Source organism: Tursiops truncatus, chromosome 15 (assembly GCF_011762595.2).
Source record: "Tursiops truncatus isolate mTurTru1 chromosome 15, mTurTru1.mat.Y, whole genome shotgun sequence".
NCBI classification, from domain to species: Eukaryota; Metazoa; Chordata; class Mammalia; order Artiodactyla; family Delphinidae; genus Tursiops; species Tursiops truncatus.
In genome coordinates, this window is record NC_047048.1 from 4,958,230 (window position 1) to 4,981,067 (window position 22,838).

General features: G+C 43.4%; 2 protein-coding genes across 3 annotated transcripts in view; one reads left to right on the top strand and one right to left on the bottom strand.

The window, feature by feature from the left end:
• Nucleotides 1-1,015: 1,015 nt before the first annotated feature.
• Nucleotides 1,016-22,045, bottom strand: CCZ1 (CCZ1 homolog, vacuolar protein trafficking and biogenesis associated). 2 transcript variants are annotated; one of them, XM_004317287.4, is made up of 15 exons: nucleotides 21,881-22,044; nucleotides 20,803-20,900; nucleotides 20,618-20,711; nucleotides 20,259-20,336; nucleotides 19,801-19,848; nucleotides 19,132-19,215; nucleotides 17,896-18,071; nucleotides 13,732-13,813; nucleotides 11,452-11,513; nucleotides 11,040-11,151; nucleotides 9,917-9,950; nucleotides 9,154-9,271; nucleotides 2,858-3,016; nucleotides 2,445-2,572; nucleotides 1,016-1,361 (listed from the first exon to the last, which is right to left on the bottom strand). In XM_004317287.4, the coding sequence occupies exons 1-15, from the start codon at nucleotides 21,992-21,994 to the stop codon at nucleotides 1,306-1,308; spliced, it is 1,443 nt and encodes a 480-aa protein (XP_004317335.1). In that variant the 5' UTR covers nucleotides 21,995-22,044; the 3' UTR covers nucleotides 1,016-1,305. The 2 variants fall into 2 exon arrangements, with proteins under 2 accessions (XP_004317335.1, XP_019786244.1); XM_019930685.3 differs by lacking the exon at nucleotides 20,259-20,336 and having other exon boundaries at nucleotides 21,881-22,045.
• LMTK2 (lemur tyrosine kinase 2) overlaps nucleotides 22,026-22,838 on the top strand; it is a 173,914-nt gene continuing 173,101 nt past the window's right edge. The window contains exon 1 of the mRNA XM_019930678.3: nucleotides 22,026-22,182. The gene's annotated coding sequence lies outside the window, so the exon portion shown is untranslated. The remainder of the gene's footprint in view (nucleotides 22,183-22,838) is intronic.

The following is a 22,838-nucleotide window of genomic DNA, read 5'->3' on the forward strand; positions in this document are numbered from 1 at the left end:
ATATTAAGGACAGAACAGAATTTAAAGCAAACATCTGCATGATACAGATAAAAATAAAGATAACAATAAAAGGACCAACAACCAAAGCGACGCATTACTCACATACATCGCACATACTAGCTTTGCAAGAGCAGAGAGAATTACAGGGAATACTACCGTGAGGGAAGAAACAGATCAGGAAGACACACACGTAGTAAGGATACAGGTAATTTTACCAACCAAACTACAAAGTTGGAACTAACACAGAGTTAGCAACCAGGATGCAACAGAGAATAAACACTGACAAAAACAGTGACTACGTTTTAGGTTGAAAACTGCAACAACTTCAAATAATACATCAGAGACCATGATCTATTTTTGCTGCAATTACTAAGTCAGCAATAAACACACAGTAAAGAAAGCCTGAGATCACTGGAAACTAAAACATACCATTTTAAGTATCTCACGGGGTAAGAGGAAATCATAAGGGAGATTGTGAATTAGCGGGTGACAATGAAAATAACTGCAAATAGATGAGAAGTCATTTCCCTGCTCCACCCTAACTCACAGGCTGGGTGCAGGGGGACCGTGGAGAGCTCCTATTAGGGCCGGGTTGGTACCGGTTTTTCCAGACCATGCCCGGCTAGTTTTCAACCAAACTCTGGGATGTCCAGTCCACCAAAAGTTAAATCAAATCCTGCCAGGCTGAATCTCAGTTGTGAGCATGCAGGTGGGGCTGTGCCCGCCTGGGAGTTCTACGTGGCCTTATGTTTGGAGCACACTGGGGCACTTGCATTAAGTTCTTTGTCGTTTATTTGTGGTCTAAAAATCACATTATTGCTCAAGATAAAAACCAAGTCCAGCAATTACTTTGGGCAAATGCCTCATAGTTTACCACGTCAGGCCTAGGGACCAGGGAAGGAATCCGAACTCTGAGCACCTTTCGCTGCTAGAGTATTCCTGAGGATGAACCAGGGACCCATGGCTGGTGCGGTCTACAAACAAGCAACCAGAGAGACTCAATGCAAGACCAGAATTTTAAAAACTTTAACAATTTATTAGTCTTATTTTCCAGTAAAATAGTCACATAATGTCAAAAGAATGGAATGAAAGAGATGTAGCTGGCTACCTTTAATTCCACATAAATATTCAAAATCTAAAAACCTCAGGGGATCATCAGGCTGAGTAGAAATTTGATTCTTCAAAGCAAGTATTGCTTTACTATTGTCATTAATCCAGTCAATAATATGACCAATAACCTGCAAAGGTAAACAAAATGCTTGCTGAGCTGTTTTTTTAAAAGATGTTTCGGTGAGCCCTTGTCAGTCAATCCAAGAAGAATATGTTATTGAACTGCGTCGCACAAAGCTTCTTGACCTCTTCTGCAAAAAGAATAGAAAACGGTGAGTAAGGTATAGAAATTCTCACTTAAAAGGTTATATATCAGTACCTTAAATTCCCTGGAGTAAAGTTGGTCATAAATAAAGGTCTGCATTAATTTTGACCTTAAATCTCAGAAGCCTTAATAAGAAATGTTAAGTCGAGAGAAAGAAAAAAGGACCTGACGTACAGGAGACTTTAACACTATGTAACATTGCTTCTTTGGGCCTGAGACAGCTCAAACCCAAAGTGTCTAAGACACCCACGGGTTGGGGCGTGAGGAGCACAACTTCTAAAATCTTGAGGAATCTGATTCAAAAACACAGAAACTCTAGCTGCAGCCCTGAATTGTGGATCGGGAGCTCCGCAACAGTGGCGTCATTATCTGGACTTTACTCAATTCCTGTTTTAAATGAGGCATGTAGGGGCTTCCCTGGTGGCGCAGTGGTTAAGAATCCGCCTGCCAATGCAGGGGACACGGGTTCCAGCCCTGGTCCGGGAAGATCCCACATGCCGCGGAGCAACTAAGCCCGTGTGCCACAACTACTAAGCCTGCGCTCTTCTAAAGCCCGCGAGCTGCTACTGAGCCTGTGTGCCACAACTACTGAAGCCCACGTGCCTAGAGCCTGTGCTCCGCAACAAGAGTAGCCACTCCAATGAGAAGCCTGCACACGGCAACAAAGAGTAGCCCCCACTCGCCACAACTAGAGAAAGCCCGCGCGCAGCAACAAAGACCCAACGCAGCCATAAATAAATAAATGAGGCATGTATTCCCTGAGGTTGTTTCTAATGCATAGACTATTAATACAAGTATTGGTATCAAGAGAAAAATGTAATACACCCCAGAAGATGTCTGCAGAAGAAACCTCACACCTGATTATCCTTACAGTGGACACTTGGGGTGCACTGCCCCACTGTCCCACTCCTGAATAGACCAAATGATGATTTCTTTTAAGCAACAGGGGCATCTGCTTAAAACCTCAAGTCATGATTTGTTCTATTTAGCATGTCCTTAGTACACTGAAAAGATAGTTTTTAAATATCAGTAGCATTAAAATTCTGCTCAAATACCAAACCCTATTTACCATTTACTTCAATGAGGTTTGCATTTTTTTGATTCAAAATAACATACAGCTCCCGCTGGTCAGACTTCTTCCCAACAACCCAATAATCACTCATTGCTTTCACGATGATTTCTTCATCTTCATCCACTCTGTAAGAAAAGAGTTTCAAAACGCAATTGTTTATTTTATATATACAGCTGGATTGTGAAAAACATTCTAAAACAAGAAACAGGAAACTTGAGCCATTTGAAAAGTTCAGGGAGTCCCCTGTGAGTGACCAGCCCCTTCTGGGCTTAACGATGTTTGGAACTGGTGCCCAGGGAGGTAGTCAAGACCTCTGAAGGGGCCTGGGGTCACTCGGTTTTTGAAGATGATTCCTTTAATGTCCTCTTATTAGAAAGTGGACGCCTAGCTGGTGAGGTGGTTAGAATTACCTTGTAAAATCACTGTTGATGTCACCCAGAATCTTCATCAAATCTGGATGAACAGACGTAAGTGACACACTGGGTGTTTTCCTCATGTGAATTGTACTTTTTTCTGCTAAATTCATATGGTTGAAGTAGATAAACTTAAACTGGGGTTCTTTTTCAGACCTGTGAAAACATGTTATGGAGGTGGTAACTTTCTGAAAGAACAATTACCCAAATGTACAACTACACTGTAAAAACTCTAAATGTGGAATGGCTAAGGTGGTATTTTCAATGGCTGGGCCTTCAAATCAAGAACCTCAGTTAAGACGTAACATTCGGCAGTAACTTATCTGATATCCGTGAGGTATTCAAAATGACTGAATTTCCCAGCGAGCTCAAGTATGTACGTTTAAAACCACAAATATTTTAACCATTATGTGATGATTTTTTTTTTCAAGTACAGTGTTTTATAAACAGCAGTCACTCAGTTATCTGTTCACTTAAAAAACAAAACACAAAGTAAATCAATGCAGGCCACTTACCCTTCCAGTGAAGGGATCAGCAAACTATGGCTCTGGGACCAAACCAGGCCCTGTTTTTCTAAATAAAGTTTTACTGGGACACCCATATGCCTATGTATCGTTACAGCTGCTCTCACGCTTAAAGGATAGTTGAGTACTTGGAACATACACAGCCCACAAAGCCTGAAGTACTTACTGTTTGGCCCTTTGCAGAAAAAGGTTGCGGACCCCCGTACATCTCATTTATCCCACAGCTGCATGTATGTAAACTGCCACAGAATGGAAGCTTAGCACTGTAAGTAACAAAGCTTTCATCATCCTACTCAGAGATCATTCTAAAACGTATGAACCTCCTCTGAAGTATTTAATTGGGATTTACCCTTTCATTATTCTGGATGACTGGGCAATGCTACTTTGCTGTCTCCCGGATCAGAGTCTGAGACCCCTCGGGGAGCCACCCTGACAGCTGGGCCACTCGGCTCTCAGGGGCCTCCCCTCCCTCACCTCTCACTGTGCCTTAAATTCACAATCGGGGGTCTGCGTGAGAGCCTGGGCAGCCCTGCCACTGGGGGCCAGAAGCCTTCTCTGCTTACTACAGGGGCAGCAGCCACGCACTGGGGGGCTGAGGGTGCCGGAAATCCGGCCTCCGGGGAAGTGGTTACTACTGTGATACCCTACCTCTAGGCGAGAAAGAATGTGGACAATTAGTTCCCAGGAAAATGAAAACAGAATTCTTATAAAACCAGAATTTGTTTTGAGTAGGCCCCTAAATCTAAGAAAAGCAAGTATAACTACAAGAAAAATTTTCTGGAAAGATGAAAATTTTAAAAGAAGTTTGGAAAGAGTTGTAAATTTCGTTGTTTGGACAGACTAACTTCTATGACCTTCGATCAGGCTTAAAGTTCTGGTTACTTGTCTAACACTGTGGCGTTCCTCTTTCTCTCATTTATAACATATACAACACTCTTCTAAGAAGATCGGAATTCTTCCTTTTGTAATCCCACATGGACATTCACATGAGAGACGTTATTTAGGTAGTTAGGACAGGGGCAAATGTGGCCTCTTTCCGCTCCACTCACCATGAAGGATGATGTAAAAACGAAAATAGAAAACAGTTACCTGCAATGTACTGTTAATAAAAGAAAACAAGATCTGCTCACATTAAAAATAGCGGGGATTCCCTGGTGGCGCAGTGGTTAAGAATCCGCCTGCCAATGCAGGGGGACACAGGTTCCAGCCCTGGTCCAGGAAGATCCCACATGCCACGGAGCAACTAAGCCCGTGTGCCACAACTACTGAGCCTGTGCTCTAGAGCCCGCGAGCCACAACTACTGAGCCCGCGTGCCTAGAGCCCATGCTCTGCAACAAGAGAAGCCACCGCAATGAAAAGTCCTCGCACCGCAACTAAGAGTAGCCCCCACTCGCCACAGCTAGAGAAAGCCCGCATGCAGCAACAAAGACCCAACGCAGCCAAAAAAAATTAATTAAAAAAATAAAAATAAAAATGAGAAAAGATAACAAGATCTGCTCACATTAAAAATAGTAGGGTTTCCCTGGTGGCACAGTGGTTAAGAATCCACCTGCCAATGCAGGGGACACGGGTTCAAGCCATGGTCTGGGACGATTCCACACGCTGCAGAGCAACTAAGCCCGTGCGCTGCAACTGCTGAGCCTGCACCCAGAGCCCGTGAGCCACAACTACTGAGCCCATGTGCCACAACTACTGAAGCGCACGCGCCTAGCGCCCGTGCTCAACAAGAGAAGCCACCGTGATGAGAAGCCCGCGCACCACAACGAAGACCCCATGCAGCCAAAAATAAAATAAATTTATATATAAAAAAAGAGGTCACAGGGATATCTCCCATGAGTAAAGAGCATCAATTTTACTGAGATGCCAGAGATTATATGTTTAAGGACCAGTTATGTGAAAACCTTCCCACACTTCCAAAGCCTACCTGGAAAGGTTACTGTGAGCTGTGAACCAGGGGAGGAAATGACCAGATGTTCAGCGCACACGTAACTGCTCGCGGAGTTTCGCCTGTGGACTTGGGCAGCTGGCTGGGAGCAGGGCCCAGCTGTGGTTTTCATTTGTTCTGGGCTGTGTTCCAGAGAGCTGAAGGCTGCTAGATAGATGATTTCTAGGTGGATATGGCTACTGGCCATTCCTCACTAATCAGACCAAACTTAAGGCAAAGAAGACTTCCTCCACCGCGCTCCACCATTAAACACCACTGACCACAGCCGGGGCCAATTCTTCCCATCTCGCCTTCGTCCGGCTCCTCCCCATGTCCGATCCGGGGTCTGATCATAACCAACCCTTACTGCTAATGGTTACACTGCTCACTTGTGGGAGGAATCCAGCGCAGTCAGCCTCCTAGGCAACTGGGCTACTTTACACATATATTCAAGAAGACTGATAAAAAAGGATTACAAAAAAAAATTGCTCACAGGAAAGAGGCTCCTTTCCTAATAACTTTCTACATCCTCCTCCTCCTTCCTGCCTTTTCAAATTTAATATTAGAATTGGCCAGCGAATAGGGGTGTGTGAAAGAAACAAAAACTGAAGTCTCAGATTCAGAAAACCATCAATTTGGGGGAAAATTTTAAGTTACAGCCCTCCTGCAAGCCCTTAAAAATTCTAGGTGAATTAGAGATTTAACACAGAAAATAAAGCCAGGAATGTACCAGAGATAAAAATGGGACATTTTTACAATATTGGGGTGGAAAGCCCCAAGTGTGCCACTGAAGACAAATCCAAAGGCAATGATTAATAAAACTGACTAAATATAAAGGAGAGAGGATGCAACATGACAAGGGTATTACATTAGGAGTACTGATGTAAAAGAAAAAAGACAAAGCACTTCAATGGAAAGAGCCAGAGGACGGGGACAATTTGTGGAGGAGACAGAAATGCCCATAAACAGACGAGGAGATGCCCAGCCTCAGTGTCACTGTCAAAGTGCGAGAGCATGGAGAACAGGAGCTGGTGGCACTGGCGGGAGGGGAAGATGGCTCCATCCTTGCGGGAGCCAAGCCACATGGTACATGTGCATTTCCTTTGCCCCAGAGCTCAATCCTAGGGATTTCTCTTGAGGAGATAATTGGGTGTTTAAGTACCAGACTGTTCAATACAGAACTGTTTGTAATACTAACAGCCATAACCAGCCCTAACCATTAAATGGGAGAACGATTAAGCAAATAAAACACACCTTTCCTATTAAATACTATGAAGCCATTAAAGAGAATGAGGTAGGTCTGTATTTATTGGTTTAAACTGATGCTCATACCATATATTTATTTATTTATTTAAAGCTGCAGATTTACAGCATGATATATTTTCAAAAGTCCATGTGTAAAAAACACCATGTGTGTATGTCACTGTGTTTATATGCGTGTACAAGTCCAGAAAGACAGAAGCCAAATAAGATATCCCATATTTCTATTTTGGAATCCTTTAAAAATTAAGGACATAAATTACTCTCAAAAAAAGAAAAAAAAATAGAATTTTAAGTTCTAGAGGAGAAAAAAACTGAGGTGGCCCACAAAGGAATAGAAACCAATCACCAAACAAACCTACTTCACACCATTCTTTAAAGGGCTCACCCCAATTTCATAAGGAACATTAAGGGTTTCCCTGGTGGCGCAGTGGTTGAGAGTCCTCCTGCCGATGCAGGGGACACGGGTTCGTGCCCCGGTCCGGGAGGATCCCGCATGCCGCGGAGCGGCTGGGCCTGTGAGCCATGGCCACTGGGCCTGCACGTCCGGAGCCTGTGCTCCGCAACGGGAGAGGCCACAGCAGTGAGAGGCCCGCGTACCGCAAAAAAAAAAAAAAAAAAAAAAAAAGGAACGTTAAGAGATGCAGTTTATAAATCTGGACTCAACGCTAAACACTGGCACACAGCCCCGTGGGCACTTTCTAGTGGGGGCTGCAGCCGAGAGAACAGAGGCCCCTGAGCTGGTCTCTGGGATCAGGACGGCTGGCTAACATAGCCTCCTCTGCCCCCCAACAATGCCCCTGACATGCTGCTGGCTGGGGTCTTTCCTCCCTCAGGGCTGCCTCTAATTTCTCTGGGATATGACTTATGGAGGTCCCAGAATTGGCATATAAAATGGCTTGATTTGGGTCAGAAGGATTTCTGGAAGAAAACTACATTATCTTTCGTACTCAAAAGCTTTTATCTTTAGTCAGTTGATGGTTACGGTTTGGCAATCAAAGCTCCTTACATGTAACATCTCAGATGCATCGAGAGCCATCTTCAGGTCACGGTTTCAAAGACAAGAACAACTACGTCCCTAGAATTCCTGTTATTGGGCACACCCCTAAATTGTGTGGCACTTATTTTACCATCACGTTTGCCAGGTACCCTATCCTCCAGGGGCTAATGGTACTGTGCAGTGATTCTCCTAACAGTCCTGTAGACAGGAATTGACAGATTTGTGCCCAAACATACAGGGCAAAATGCCGATGGAAGAATCTAAGTGGGGGTATATGTGTATCCACTGTACAATTTTTTCAACCTTCCTATGTTTGAAAATTTTCGTAATAAAATATCAGAGAGAAAACTGCTGTCTAATGATAGGATAATTAATATCCAAGGCCATCTCCTTTCTTCTGTACAATCCCCAAGAGGGTTAACCTGATGTGTAAAATAAAAGGTACTAGACAGCAAGTTTACCTCCGGATATCTGTCAGTGAGTTACCTGATATTCATCGTATCTGCCGAAAGCACAGGCAGAGCAGTTAAAATGTCCAGTCCTCTCCCAAGGGTTTGGGGACGTAAGTAACTACGCTTGATCATTCTCCACTCATAACCTGCATGATCCAACACAGATCTAAGGCACATGCTTCCTTCAAAATTGAAAATCTGGCAGGTTCATGGTCAAAAAATTAGATTAAACAGCACCGTCAAGATGTAAGTTGGTCAGGCACTTTCATTCCTTGGCTGTATCTTTTCTAAAACTACGTAAGCTGTCAGCAGTAAAAATCCACTTGCAGATACAAAACCTACCCGTGCTTTCACCTGGAGCCTGTGTGGGACCTCTCTGTGGGCTGGTGCTTATGTAAGACCACATACATACAACATATGATCACGACAAGCACAAGGTTATATATAAATTCACAGCACTTTAGTAAATTCTCAAACACATGGGAAGCCCATATAAAGAAGCCTTTTATTCCTTAAAGTACTTTCCATCTACACACTTTACAGTCATTTGACTTTGCCCTGAGAAAAGAGTAGAAAGAGGTTCAGTGACTTTTCAGGGTGTTTTTAGAACCAAGGTGAGTTTAACCTCGAGTCTCCTGATACTCAGTCTAGAGCCTTTCAAGACGCCAGACTCAGCACCAACGCCTGCTGGCTTACGTCACAGGCAACCTCACCAGGAACACTTCTGCACAAGAGGCAAAGTGCTTTCCGTCTATGCAAAGCAAAACCTTGCTGATTACCTCTGCCAGTGTGGATTTCACAGCCTGGGCGGGTCATGTGGGACGTGAAGTGAACTCACAAGGCCAAGACCACAGGCAGAGCTGGCACACCTAACCCCACACGTTCATACCACCACTGGGGAGGGCTGAGGGGACGCATTACGAGAAGACCCAGCCCCGACCACCATTGTGGGGCAGAAAAACTCACGAACAGCTCCCTAGGAAGCTTTGCAGACAGGACCAAACAACACATTTGTTCTCTGGATTCAGAGATTATATGAACCTTAACACCATCCATGTTCTAAGCAAAAACCACCCTTATTCTTCCAAAGCCAGTTAAATGCTTGAAAGCAAACACAAAGCAAAGTACAAACCCAGATATTCTTTTGTTGATGTTAAACTGCTCACAAATGTCAGATGCCAGCACTGTAAGCTGGGGCCCAACAATGCTGTCCAGTCTTCGGCAAAAGTCCAATGTAGGCTGGATAGAAGCTAACAAGTAATTCAAGAAACACCAGTGAGTGTGAGGACACTGTGTTAAAAAGGTCAATTTTCATTTTACCATCTTAACAACAACATTCAAATGAAAACTGTACTGATCTGGAAAATAATTAAATGATCAGGTCCCCCTCCACTCCCAAATAGAAGAGAAACAGAGGAGCCAGAATTAGTCATATTTAAGATGAAAAAAAGGCAAAGAACTATCTCACTGTGAATGTTGACTGAAGCACTCCCTGCGGGGTAGTAAATTGACTGCCTACCCCCAGTAGACCTAGGAAGGTCAAATATTTATTTAACAAACACTACACAGCACTCACAGGCCAGGCACTGTTGGCGCTTTACAAATATTCCCTCATTTAATCCTAAAGCCCCCTTTGAGATGGGTACTCCCATAATCGTTTCACAGGCAGGAAGGCACAGAAAGGTGCCCAGGTCCTACTGCTGAGAAGCAAGAAAGCTGGGACTTTAACGATATTAGAAATAGCTGGTTAAGATGGCAGAGGCCCCAGATGGGGGCTTAATACAGCCTCCCTGTTGCTACGACAACTTGTTTATCATTTAGGAACAGACCACAGCAAAGTGTAAAGAGAAAAGGCTTAGCTAATCAGGTGAAATCAGATACAGGTGTGTACCTACCATCGATCATAAAGCACACAGCTGCACTCATGGCCTGCGGAGGGGAGGGGAGAAAAGAAACCAAAGATTAGATAATGGTACCAAAAAAGAAGACTTAAATAATCAAATGCAGTGGTCTTGTTTAAATCTTTATTTAAATATATCAACTTTATAAAGACTTTTTTAGTCAACTGGAGAAATCTGGATAGGGTCTGGATAATAGATGGTATTAAGGAAGTTATTAACGTTATTTTGGTCCAGTGTGATAATGGCAGGTGGTGATGTTAAAACAGAGGTCCTTATTAGTTAGAGATGCAAAATGAACTATTTATAAGGGAAATGAGATGATTTAAAATGCTCTAACAAGAAACCAAAACATGGGGCTTCCCTGGTGGTGCAGTGGTTAAGAATCCACCTGCCAATGCAGGGGACACGGGTTCCAGCCCTGGTCCGGGAAGATCCCACATGTCGCGGAGCAACTAAGCCCGTGAGACACAACTACTAAGCTTGCGCTCTACAGCCCGCGAGCCACAACTACCGAGCCCGTGTTCCACAACTACTGCCCTCGCACCTAGAGCCCGTGTTCCACAACAAGCGAAGCCACCGCAATGAGAAGCCCGCGCACCGCAACGAAGAGTAGCCCCCCACTCGCCGCAACTGGAGAAAGCTTGCACGCAGCAACAAAGACCCAACACAGCCAAAGATAAGTAAATAAATAAACCCAACCTAACATAAATATACATCCTTACAAGATAATATCCTGACAGAAACTCAGACTATCCTTATGGAATTAGCAAGTCCACAGCTTTAAAATCAGAGCGAAGGCAGAATCCACTGGAGTGTGGGCAGGCATCGAACAACAGGCAACACCGGCCTTGACGGCCTCTGATCTGTCCGCGTGCAGGACTTGAAAAATCTGAGTCACAGCCTCAGACAGTGACTCTTGCTATTCACAGAACTACTGTTTAATGGGGACTGAAAGTAACCCTCTTACTCCAGAAAGCACCCATTTTGAGTTTTACAATAATCAGAACTTGCGACACCTGTTCCAAGAAACGTGAGGTCTGCGCACCGACTAGTGTACCCGTGCAGAAAGATTTACTTTAGTATCATCTGTAACCCTGGAGAGAAAGGCCACTGTTACCTTATAAACAATTAAATGCAGAGCTTCATACGTGTCATCTGTATTTACAAAAATTTTGGGGAATCTGCATTTTGCTTCTGGATCATTCAGATTCAAGGGTCCAGTGAGAAATCTGAAAAGGAAGCACAGAGATGACTTGATTCAATTAGGCAGATTATAAACAGGAATATATAAACAGTGCACTCCTATAAGGGTGTTAACATATGGCCTTTTTGGGAAGCTAGACATTACTTAGAAAACATCAGATCAGAATACAAAAAAGTAATCGTTTTAATTCATTGGAAACAAAAGAATTTCCTTTGTTGATTATTGTCACTAGAGTAGCACAAAGGTAATTCAGTGTTCATGATTTTATCTTTACCAAAAAAGATAATAAAATCCAATACTGTCTATCAAAGGACAGAAGTCCTACCTTCCATAGTGTTGAAGATTTCCGGGCATTTCTGCCCTTATTGGAGAATCCCTTCCCGCCAACTGTAAACAAATTTAATGTTGACAAATGACTTATTAGATTTCCTATATTCAAAACTTTGAAAAACAGCATTTATATTTACTAGTTGGCTCCATGCCATTTTTCTATATCAATTTTCCACATTCCTCTCCACCAAAAAAAAAGGAGGGGGGATTACAGAGGTACAGAAAGAACTCACTGGTTTTAAACAGAACTATCATAACTTCACTGTGCCCTAAATTCCACATACTGATTTTGTTCCTTTTACAGCAACTGAAATCTCCCATGTGGTTAATACGTGCTAGGCGATGACATAAATTACGTAATTTCATCTCATATCACCCCTATGGGGAATGCCGTCTTCCTATCTTCTAGAAATGGAAACAAGTTTGAAGAAGTTCACCAGCACACCCAGCCCCTGAGTGGAGGGGCCAGGCATCAAACACAAGCCTGTGTGACCTGAAAGTCCCTGCCTTCAGCCATGACATGGTGCCTCCTCATAGATCTATATTTGTAACCCATTCCTGGTTTCTTCTGCTGAAGATACACTACTTCAATATGCATAGGAAATGGAAAAAAATTCCAAATCTACTAGTCACATTAGCTAAAACTTATTATTCTTCTAAAACTTCTTGATGTTCTTCTAGTCTATATAAAATTCTAGCATGTAACTTAAAATGAAAGATTGAAAAACAGTAAATCCAATAGTGAAAATGCACAGCTCTCACACGTGCAGCCTGTAGTGAGAGAAGTCCTCACATATCCATGTCCTCACTGCCACGTCGTACACTCCTATTTTATAAGCCTGGCTCTTTAGACATATAATAAAGCACCAACAGAGTGTTCTGCTGTTGCAACAGCACTGTCCACCATGGGAAAGCCTCCTGAAGGATCCTTCTGAGGGTGTGGTTGGAAGCAGGTGCTTTAGCATTAGTCAGACCCCGAGATCAAGTCCTGGCTCCGTCACTTACTAGCTGGGTGACATGGGGCTAAATCACGTAAGCCCCCCAGGCCTGGGTCTCCTATCTGTAAGATGGAGACAAGGTACCCGGCTTTCAGGACGGCTGTCAGGATGTCATGAGATAATGCAAGTGTGCTGGGCACTTACACCGTGTCTGGCGTATGGTACACACTCCAGAAACGTCAGCCACTGTATTCAAACTACCCAGAAAGGAGCAAAGTGCAGGACCAGGTCCTTCTCAAAACCTTGAGATTTCTTATCAAAGAGACTTTTTTCCTGTTGTTTCAGGTCATGGCCTTAAAAAACAGAGCGAGGGAGAGGGTGCGTGTATGCGCTCCTGGGTCAAAATGATGATGTTATGGTTTACGAACACTTTTCACTTCCAACCTAACTAAAGCTAAGAAAAGATACTTTGCGGAAAACACTGCAGTATTATTTACAGTTCTCTGCAGAAAACTGAGAAATTGTCAGAATGGAAAAGCCAGGCGGGAAGTATAAAATCAACTCAAAATCAGATCTCATGTTTGTACGTGAAAAGACCACAGAATTAACCACTGTTTTGTCCAAGATCCCTGGCATTTTCAGAGTTCCCAGAACCCGACCTAAAAATCCAGTTTTTCCTCTACTCAATGAATTGCTCCCCTTAAAAACATAGCTTTGCAATTGCATTTGAACGTAACAAAATGAAGAAAAGCTGACATACGTGGTTTTCTGTGCTAAGTGACACACCCTAAATATATACAGTTGGCCTTCCATATCTGAGGTTTCCACATCTGCAGATTCCACATTTGTGGATTCAACCAACCGCATGTTGAAAATATTTGGGGCAAATATTTCTTTTGAAAGTTCCAAAAAGCAAAACTTGAATTTTCCACACACTGGCAACTATTTACATAGCATTTGCATTGTATTAGGTGTTTTTTGTTCAATTTTATTAGGTATTATAATAAACTAAAGACAATTCAAAGTGTAAGGGAGGATGTGTGTAGGTTACATGCAAATACTATGCCATTTTATATAAGGGACTTGAGCATACGTGTGTGGATCTGGGTATCTGGGGGGTCCTGGGAGCAATCCCCCATGGATACCAACGGACAGCTACACGACTAAACATCACACTAATAATGTAAAATACAGATCAGAACTGCCCCACCCACCAAGTTACTCCACCCCCAAATCTGTGTATGTGTGTGTGTGTGTGTGTGTGTATATATATATATATGTCTGTCTATATATTTATCCATCTATCTATTTATCTAGAGATTAGTACCCCATCATACCTCAGGTTCGATATGCCTTGGAAATAGAGATGTGGTGAGGTATTTGTATAAAATTCTCATGTCATCTTGTTCTAATCCACTCCTGAAACATCAGAAAAGCACTGTGTTAAAAGTCTGGAATTGGTCTTCTGTCTTTCCATTGCTCTGTGATAAAAGTTCATCTCTCTCTTTTTTTTTTGCATGATATCAAGAAGCCCTTTCCTTGATGGAAAGCTCAAGAATGGAATGAATTAAACTTGAGTCCAGCACTAGAACTCTACCCTGACCTGCTAAAGGCTACTACTACATAGTCCTGCATTTTATATGCCATTTGAAGTAAAAAGTCACAGCAGATTTGATTTGCCTCCCACGTGGGATTATCCAGGGAGCATTAGCAGCTCCCCTTGAGGTAGCAGGTTTCTGTCCACTTTCTGGGTTACATGGTAAGGCCACTTTCTTTCACCCCGCATCCTGAACATACCGCTATGCTGTAGACGGGGAACTCAAAACGCTATGTCTCAGAAATGTATTTGGATTTTAATTCTCTCAATTCAGTGTAGGCAAAAAGTGGGAAGAGAAAGAAACAAACTTTTGGGCAAACCATCCAATCTGGCACCTGGAAAAGTACTGAGAAACTAGCAGGTGTTGTTGGACTCTACCTGAAACCGGTTTTTCAGATAAGGATATAAACAGACAATGAGTCTGTATCTGGGGTTTTTTTTCTATTCAAGATAATTGAAAAAATCCTTGAGGAAGTCTAACTAGATATAAACCAAGCCTCTGCACCACGTTCCAGGGGCTCTGTCTTCTTTCCCAGTGGAATCGCAGGTTATGTTAGAGCCCAGCTCGGCACAGAAACCCGGCCCGCTTCCCTGAACTCCTCCCATTTGTCTTATCTCCGCCTCCTCCTACACCACCTCTCCTCTCCCATTTTCAGAATGTCTGTCCACAGCTAAAACTCTAAAGGGGCCAAACACCCTGAAGCAGGTTTGAAGCTTCCTGCCAAGCAGAACGAAGTCCCGGGTCCAAAGGTGAGGCCAAAACAGAAACAGCTGAGACCTGTCAGCGCTTGGCCTGTGACAACACGAATTCTGAGAGTAACCGGCAGCCGACCGGGCAGATGGACCTTTCAGATCAAACACACAGAAGGTCCCCCACTCTTTTCTTTTGTGGAAATAACTGAGGAAAGAAAGAGAAAGACACAAAACAGGCTCTGGATGTTCCTTTCCATTCAAGACATAAATCCTGGTGGAGAGAGCTTGCTAATGGTAAGCAGCAGACAGCATGTAAAGAATCATGCTCTGGGCAATTGCTTCCAGAGTTGCGCTTCCGGAAACGGTAGCTACTGGGTACATCTGGCTACTGAACACCTGAAATGCGGCTGGTGGAGATGAGTGTAAAATACACACTGGACTTTTAGGACTGAGCACAAAAAGAGTAGCTCGTTAATAATTTTTTATATTGTTTACATGTTGAAAAAATATTTGAGATATATTGGGGTAAAAAAATATATTGTTAAAATTGATTTCTCCAGTTTCTTTTTATTTTATTGTGGCTACTAGAAAACTTAAAACGACATTTGTGGCCTGCATCATATGCTTATTGGACAGTACTGCCCCAGGCCAGAGACACTGAGCAGAAAACACCCTATAAAAGGAAACGGAAGACACTTCTTAACTACTTACTATGTGCGCTGTGCTTAGGGCTTTGCATTTATTATTGCACTTAAGATTTAATGCTAGGCATTAAGTAATTTGATGCTGGTTTTCTGGGTAGAAAATTTATAAGGAAAATAAGTCGCAGCCAGCTGTTCAAAGCATGAAGCAGCAAGTAGGCGGTTCCCACTCTGCCTATGGGGAGGCCTGCCGGGTTGTGGAACGTCCACGAGCTCCAACTGTAGCAACCCTCTTCCCAGTACCTGCCACCCCCATCCCAACTCCTGCTCCCCAACAAAAGTAAATGAAGTAATACTGTGTTATAATTATGCCGGATGTTACCGCTGGAGAAAAGTTGTTACTTCATGCCAATCTTCAATAATCTCAAAATAAAAAGTAAAAACAAACAAACAAAAAACCCAAAAAAACAAGAGTTCCTTTCTTAGCACAAGTAAACAAATAAAAGCAAACAAAACCCTGTACTGACAGGTCCACATGATTCAGAACTCTGTCAATGGCTCACATCAAACAGGAAACAGAAAAAAAAAACAAAAAAACAGGAAACAGCCTACGGGTGCTCAGAAGCACAGATGTTCTCAAAAGTTTCTCAAATAGTCATTTGATATGAATGATTTAAAAAAAAGAAAAATTATTCTTCTGCTCAACTGATTTATTTGTGTGCCTGAGATGCTACTACTTTCTCAAGACTGATTTTTCTTTGTTTTATGAATCTATGCCTTGTTTTTACTTAAATGCTAAATGGGCTTCACCTGTTTTGCTCTAAGACCTCCACACCTGCTCTGAGTGAAGCCTCAACTCCAGCACTGTGAGCTGCGCACAGCCGTGGTCCGGGATCTATGCACTTCTCCAGAGCCTGCCAACTCTGTTTCTGGTGGCGATGCCAAGTTATTCGAGAATCTCTTTCAGCGGGAGCGTTACCGAGAATGAAGTGGCCATCATTCGACATAATCCTTCAAGGTAGGATCAGTTTAGTCTATAATACAGACTATGTCACTGTCAAGTGTTGAATGTAAAATAATCTAGCCAAGATCAAAGAGTCTGGTCAACTTTGATTAACTTAAGAAATAGCTAAGGCATTTATTCATAAAAGCATTCACCCCTTGGGCTTCCCTGGTGGTGCAGTGGTTGAGAGTCTGCCTGCCGATGCAGGGGATATGGGTTCGTGCCCCGGTCCGGGAAGATCCCACATGCAGCGGAGCGGCTGGGCCCGTGAGCCATGGCCGTTGAGCCTGTGCTCCACAACGGGAGAGGCCACTACAGTGAGAGGCCCGCGTACCACAAAAAAAAAAACAGGGCAAAAACACTGGGCGAGTCAACTGACACCCTCCTCCCAACAGAGGAGGAGCCACTGCTAAATCCTTTCACAGCCGCTGCTAAAACCAAATCCACGAGTTAGACGCAACACGGTCCAAACAGAACTCTAAGGTATTTCCTACCATCTGCTTTGAGCTCACCATCAACGTTCTCGGAGCACAAACAACATGCCAGAAGATACAAACACAAAAACCGAATGCACTTGAGCAGCTGCCGGAGGGCTTTCAGCTGGCTGCTCCCCCGTGAACCTCAGCGGCTCATCGCAGGCAGACCACTGTCAGCTGTGAACAGACAGGCTGGCTCTCACTCAAGTCTTCAGGGACCTCTCCCCGCGGTCTCAGGCACGTTCACACAGCTCTTCCAGAGTTCCGTGTTCGGGAGGTGAAAGCTTTTAGTAACAGTTTACGTTTGCTTCTTGAGTATCAATGCTTTCATCAAAGAAATTATGTATTTGTCCCTACTACAGGACGCAAACACAGTTTGATGACAGTGGGTTACTTCCTGGTTTTATAGCACTTATAACTTGTTGGATATTTTTTAAAAACTAGCTTCCTTAAAAGGAAGTATGAAAATTATGGGGCTTCCCTGATGGCACAGTGGCTAAGAATCCGCCTGCCAATGCAGGGGACACGGGTTCCAGCCCTGGTCCGGGAAGATGTCACATGCCGCAGAGCAACTAAGCCTGAGCCTGTGCTTTACAACTACTGAGCCTGCGCTCTAGAGCCCGCGAGCCACAACTACTGAGCCCGTGTGCCTAGAACCCATTATCCACAAGAGAAGCCACCGCAATGAGAAGCCTGCGCCCTGAAATGAGCAGCCCCCACTGCGCAATGAGTAGCCCCACTCGCCACAACTAGAGAAAGCCTGTGCGCAGCAACAAAGACCCAATGCAGCCAAATATAAATAAATAAATTAATTTAAAAAAAAAAGGATTCTTCAACCTAACATTTTCTCTATCTTCCGTGGAACCAGTTTTAAACTCCCCTGCTTGGTAATTTTAAACAAAATTACCCTAATTTTGGTTTAAACAATCACTGCCTTATTTTAACAATATCAAAAAGACGCATCCTACCCCTCCACCCACCACCAGCTATTACTTCCAGTTTGACAACATGGTATCAACGGAGTCATTGCTATTTTTTATGATCCTAAAAGACTTTCTTCTTCTATACACCAAGCCGTAGGGTACACCTACCAGATAAGTTGATCATTATAGAGAAAGGCAGTGTACTTGACTATACTCAGGCTTTCTTCCATTCTATTAATAAAGGACTGGATTTTCAAATAAGTCATTTTATCCAATGGGAAGAAGCTGATCCCGCCAAAAATGTCAAGTAGATCGCATGACTGCAAATGCAAAGTTTGCAAATACTGTAGGAAAAAAATAAGGCATAAAAGTTACTAATAGTATATTGAAGACAGTACTCTGACAACTGAAAATAATTAGTCTTAATTTATGGTACAATTACATGCTAGCAAACAGCACACTGCCAAGACCAACACGGAGGTGAGCCACAGGGAACTGGATTTGAAATCAGTACCAATTTCAAAAAATTAAGTTCAAACATAAGTAGTGTTCATTCAGCATTGTGCTATCTCTCTTTGAAGCGCTGAAGTCTTCATATCAGTGCTCCTCAGATTAGACTGACCTCCACACATGATATCATGGGCCATCTTATACTAAAATCACACTGGAAGGGCATACAGTCAGTGTTGATGGACAGGAGAGAAATTAAGACAAGAAGAGGAAGAGGGGACAGTCAGAGTGAATAACTGTGGTCATTAAAGTGAAGAAACAAGAAAGAAAAGTACTTCATAAAAACAAAATAATTCAAAAATAGACATCAAAGGTAGTGTAGGGAGAAAGATAAATTGAGAGTCATTTCTCTAAGATAAACTGGATTTGACCGGGGAAGGTCAAATACGCAAAATTTACATTGAAGGAGAATGGCAACTGTGTAGACACATTCCCATCAGCTGGGAAAGAAAAATCACACTAATCACCACTAAGGGAAGAAAGCCTGTGTCACAGCCACAGGCTTCACCTTGAGTCAATACAGATTATGCCTGTTTAGTGAACATAATTGATCTGTAAGAATGTGAGATTTTGCTAATTAACCGATCCACCACACAGGAAGTTTGCTTTTGAGTAAGCTCACAGAGACAGACACAGGTGGGACAAGGATGAAGCCGAAAGACATCTCCAAGATGCTTTAAGGAGCTGTGTACACATGTCAAGAAGCTCTGATTCAAGAGTGCAAATCTAATGAGTCTCCTCACTGGTGTGATCTTGTCACACTATGCCTGAGGCTCTTTGCCATTTCCAACTTCTAGATTTTTTTTGTATGTGAGAAACAAACCTGTCTGTGTCACTCTCTAACAGTCTGTTTGGACAACTACCAAGATTACAAATAAAATTCAAAATATTTACCCGATGGAAGAATTTCTCTAATCTTTCTTTTAAGAGCTTGACACCTCCATCTTCCATGGCTCTCAGAAATGTACCATTAAAAAGCTAATGGTGTAAAAGATTAAAAAAAAAAAAAGTCAATTTCTTATGTCCTTCAATTTCCCAATATAACAAGTTCTTCTTTTCCTTTTACATTAATTCCACTAATTTCATCCCCCAATTCCTTTTGAATATAGAAAATATTTACATGAGAAAGCCTGAGTTATAAGTCACAAAATACCAAAACACTGTCAAGTGATACTGTAAATTTTATAAAATCACCTAACTGTTTTGGGCATTGTTTTTTTGAAACCTGAACTCACACCTAAGTTTCAGTTTACATAAATAATCTTGCCAGATCCTTCAATCATGCAAATACCTGCACTACGTACTTTCCTCAAGAACATGGACTCTACTGTTCACTAATGCAGATATACTCCTAGCAGAAGTCTGGGAAGAGAGAAGGGCTCAGTACTGAGTACGTGCACGCATAAACCTCAATACTGTTTCAAAGGCCCCATTATTTCCTCCCCCTAAAATGGACACATAGTCACCTCGCAGTCACGTAAAGAGTTAAGAATTATTTTAAACATCCCATGTAAACTGGGGTAACTGGCTAGACTCTCAATTCAGAAAGCATGTCACGCTTACCTTGTACATGCTGTAGCACTGCTGGAGCACCGAACTATAAACCTTGTCCTACAAACAACACAAAGACATGGCACAGATCTTAATTTAAGGGAAAGCAAAAGAAGTCTATTGCATAGCAAAGGTACAGTGACTCTTGGCAAAGCAATACAATGCTCATAAACTTGGTCCTATAGTAGTTGTGTGCTGAAAATAAGAGGTATTTAAATTCAATTACGAACCAGTAAGCCCAATTTTTAGGAGGGCTTTAAACACAGATGATCAGTAGAAGGCATTCGTAAGAGACGGTACATACACACTTTTATAAGATTGTGCTAATGGAAATGATAAGCATAAAATTTTGCTGTGTGTACCCTGAGAAACTTCTGCAGAAGTGACATAGCTTAAATCTGAAAAAATAAGTCACTCAAGATACTAACAAATTTTTTTCTAAAAATATGAAATAAAAAATGACACATTACCAGCAACTCCTCCTCTTGGTATTCGACAACTGGTTTTCCATCCTTACTTTGCTTTTCAATTATGGGATTCCTAACAACCTACAAAGTTTGATCAACTGAAATTACACAATGTTATCAACTATATGTGTTTTAAATTTTCCCCTAAATTAAAAAACTTGGACATGTCCCAACCCAAAACTTCTTAAAAGAGCCCCAGTAACAAATACACCAAACAGGAGTCTGATTTTTAAACTGCCACCAACCCTACTGTACCTCTCCTCAGATGCAATAACTAGAGGACTTTCCTGAATTCCTAACAGTAAAGATCACCCATCACTTTATAATACAAATTCAAAAAGGTGTACTGTGTATGTAAATACCATGACCATCCAGAAATTTTCTTCTGGTTCGTTGAAGAACTGTCTGTTCTTCTGTGTATGTAAAGATTTTGCAGGTTTTGATGGACTAAAGGTCCTAAAAAGGTTAAAAGAATGTTAGGGACAATTCTCCAGCATAAGTTTTAAGAATTCACTGAACTCTGCAAAAGCACATTGAAAAGTATTACCTTGTAAACTGTACAATAGCTTCACATAATCCGACATTTCTAATTTTTTCATTCTTTTCTACTTCATTTGGATAGTAAAACAAAATTTTATTCTCCTCCTAAAGTATGAAGAAACAGAATCACAACACTGACATAAGCATTTTTTCTGTCTTAGCTGTTGAAAGTGCTACATTTACTGTCAACCTCGCATGCCATACACGTTAGCTGGCAAAACAAAGGACCCTTTTTTAGAAAAACAAAAATTATCTTCTCACGGCGTAAACAACGCCCACCTGCCTGAAGGTAATTGTGATATTCAGTAAATCATATGCCATCTGAAATAGCATTAGACAACTATTCTGAAAACTCAGTCTTTGGATTTCTTTCCTCATGCTAATTTGTAATACACCAACGCTTGTTAAGAAATAAGCGCGTGTGCAGGTGCACAGACTTAACACCTCCCCACAAATTAAACCCAGCAGGTTCACAGGCATTTGGACTGACAGCCTTTAAAAGGACCGTGATTTCCTGCCAACACAACCTACCGCCAGACATCCGTTGAGGAAATTACCGTCCCCACCTTAAAAAATAACCATTAAAAAAAACCACCCGCCCCCATCCGATTTAATTTATTAATTTGGAAAAAAAAACTTTCCGCAAGATCCCCCAAACCTGCATTTAAAGGACTACAGTCTCCCACTCCTGTTCCACGCTTCTAGGCGGGGACTTCTAGCAACAAAGACGTAAACTCAACTTTAATCACCCAGGATTGATGTAGAGAAGAGAGACTCCACCTGTGTGGAGTGATTAGCCTGACGAACCTTCACTCAATACACAGGTTTTGAGTCAGGACCTAGAACAGACGCTGCCCGCGTTGTGTGGCCCCCGCCGTAGCCCCTGGCCCGGGCACACACCTGGCACAAAGCAGCCCGGTAAATGCCGCTCGACGAGGGCAGGGTGACAGGTGCTGCCCGGCTCCGGGAGGGCCGGGGCCGACGCCCCGGCGCACCCTGCGGCTGCTCGGGCCCGACGCCGTACGGCCGCCCCACGCCCTCCTCGGCCGCTTACGGACGCCCGCGCGCGGCCCCGCTCCGCTTACCTCTCCCTCGCGCGGCCCGAAGCGCGGGTTGTAGATGAAGAAGCTCAGTAGCGCCGGCGGGAACTGCTTCTCTTGGGCCGCCCCAGCTCCTGCCCCGGCCGCCGCTGCCGCCATCCCGGCCCGGCCCCCCAGCCTCGGGAGCCTCCCTCTGCCCGCCCAAATACAGCTGCCGCGAGGAGACCGCACTTCCGCCTCGCTCGCCGTCGTCCCGGAAGTGTCCGCTGCCGGCCCGGAAGAAGAATTCGCAGCCCACCTTCCACTTCTGGCGCGCCTGTGTGGGTTCGTTCCCGTTTGTGTCTTGGGTAGGTGTTTCTTATAACTGTAAGAGTTAAGTTGAGGGTGAAATCGGTTTTTTTAGTTTGTTCGCAGATTTCTGGCCTGGCTGAAGGCGAGGGTTGCGTGTTTAAAGAAAAATGAAACGGACATAGTTTTCTGTAGAAGGTAGTGTGAAGGTGCAAAGGAAGCCCCTGCGTTAGGGGCGGTCGTGCATTCAGCCAGGCAACTTGCGCATTTTCATCATCTACAGGGTCCCTCTGGGCATTTGTGGGCTTTTTTCCCCGCTCTTTGAGAGACCTCAGGTGACCGCTGGATCAAACCAAACCGTCCGGACTGCGCCGCACGCGGATTCCTCTAGCTTCAGGGAGAAAGTTTGCTGCACCTGGCGAGGCGCGGTGTGTGGCCTAAGCGGGACAGAGCGTGGCCTCTCCCCATAGTGCCCAGTCCCAGACCTTGGAGCGCGGGGTGTCGCCTTTTTCAGCTTTTGGGGCCTGTGAATTGTGGCAGTTGGAACGGCTCATTATGTCTGGCACTTGGAGTTCAAGCCCTTGCAGCAGACCGCTTGACCAAACTCAAGATTTTAGTTAAGGTTATCCCTCACAGATTAGGTTTGGAAACAGGACTTCTTATCCAGCCTGGCAGAATAGACCTTCACGTTTAGGGAGGCGGTGTTGGAATTTGG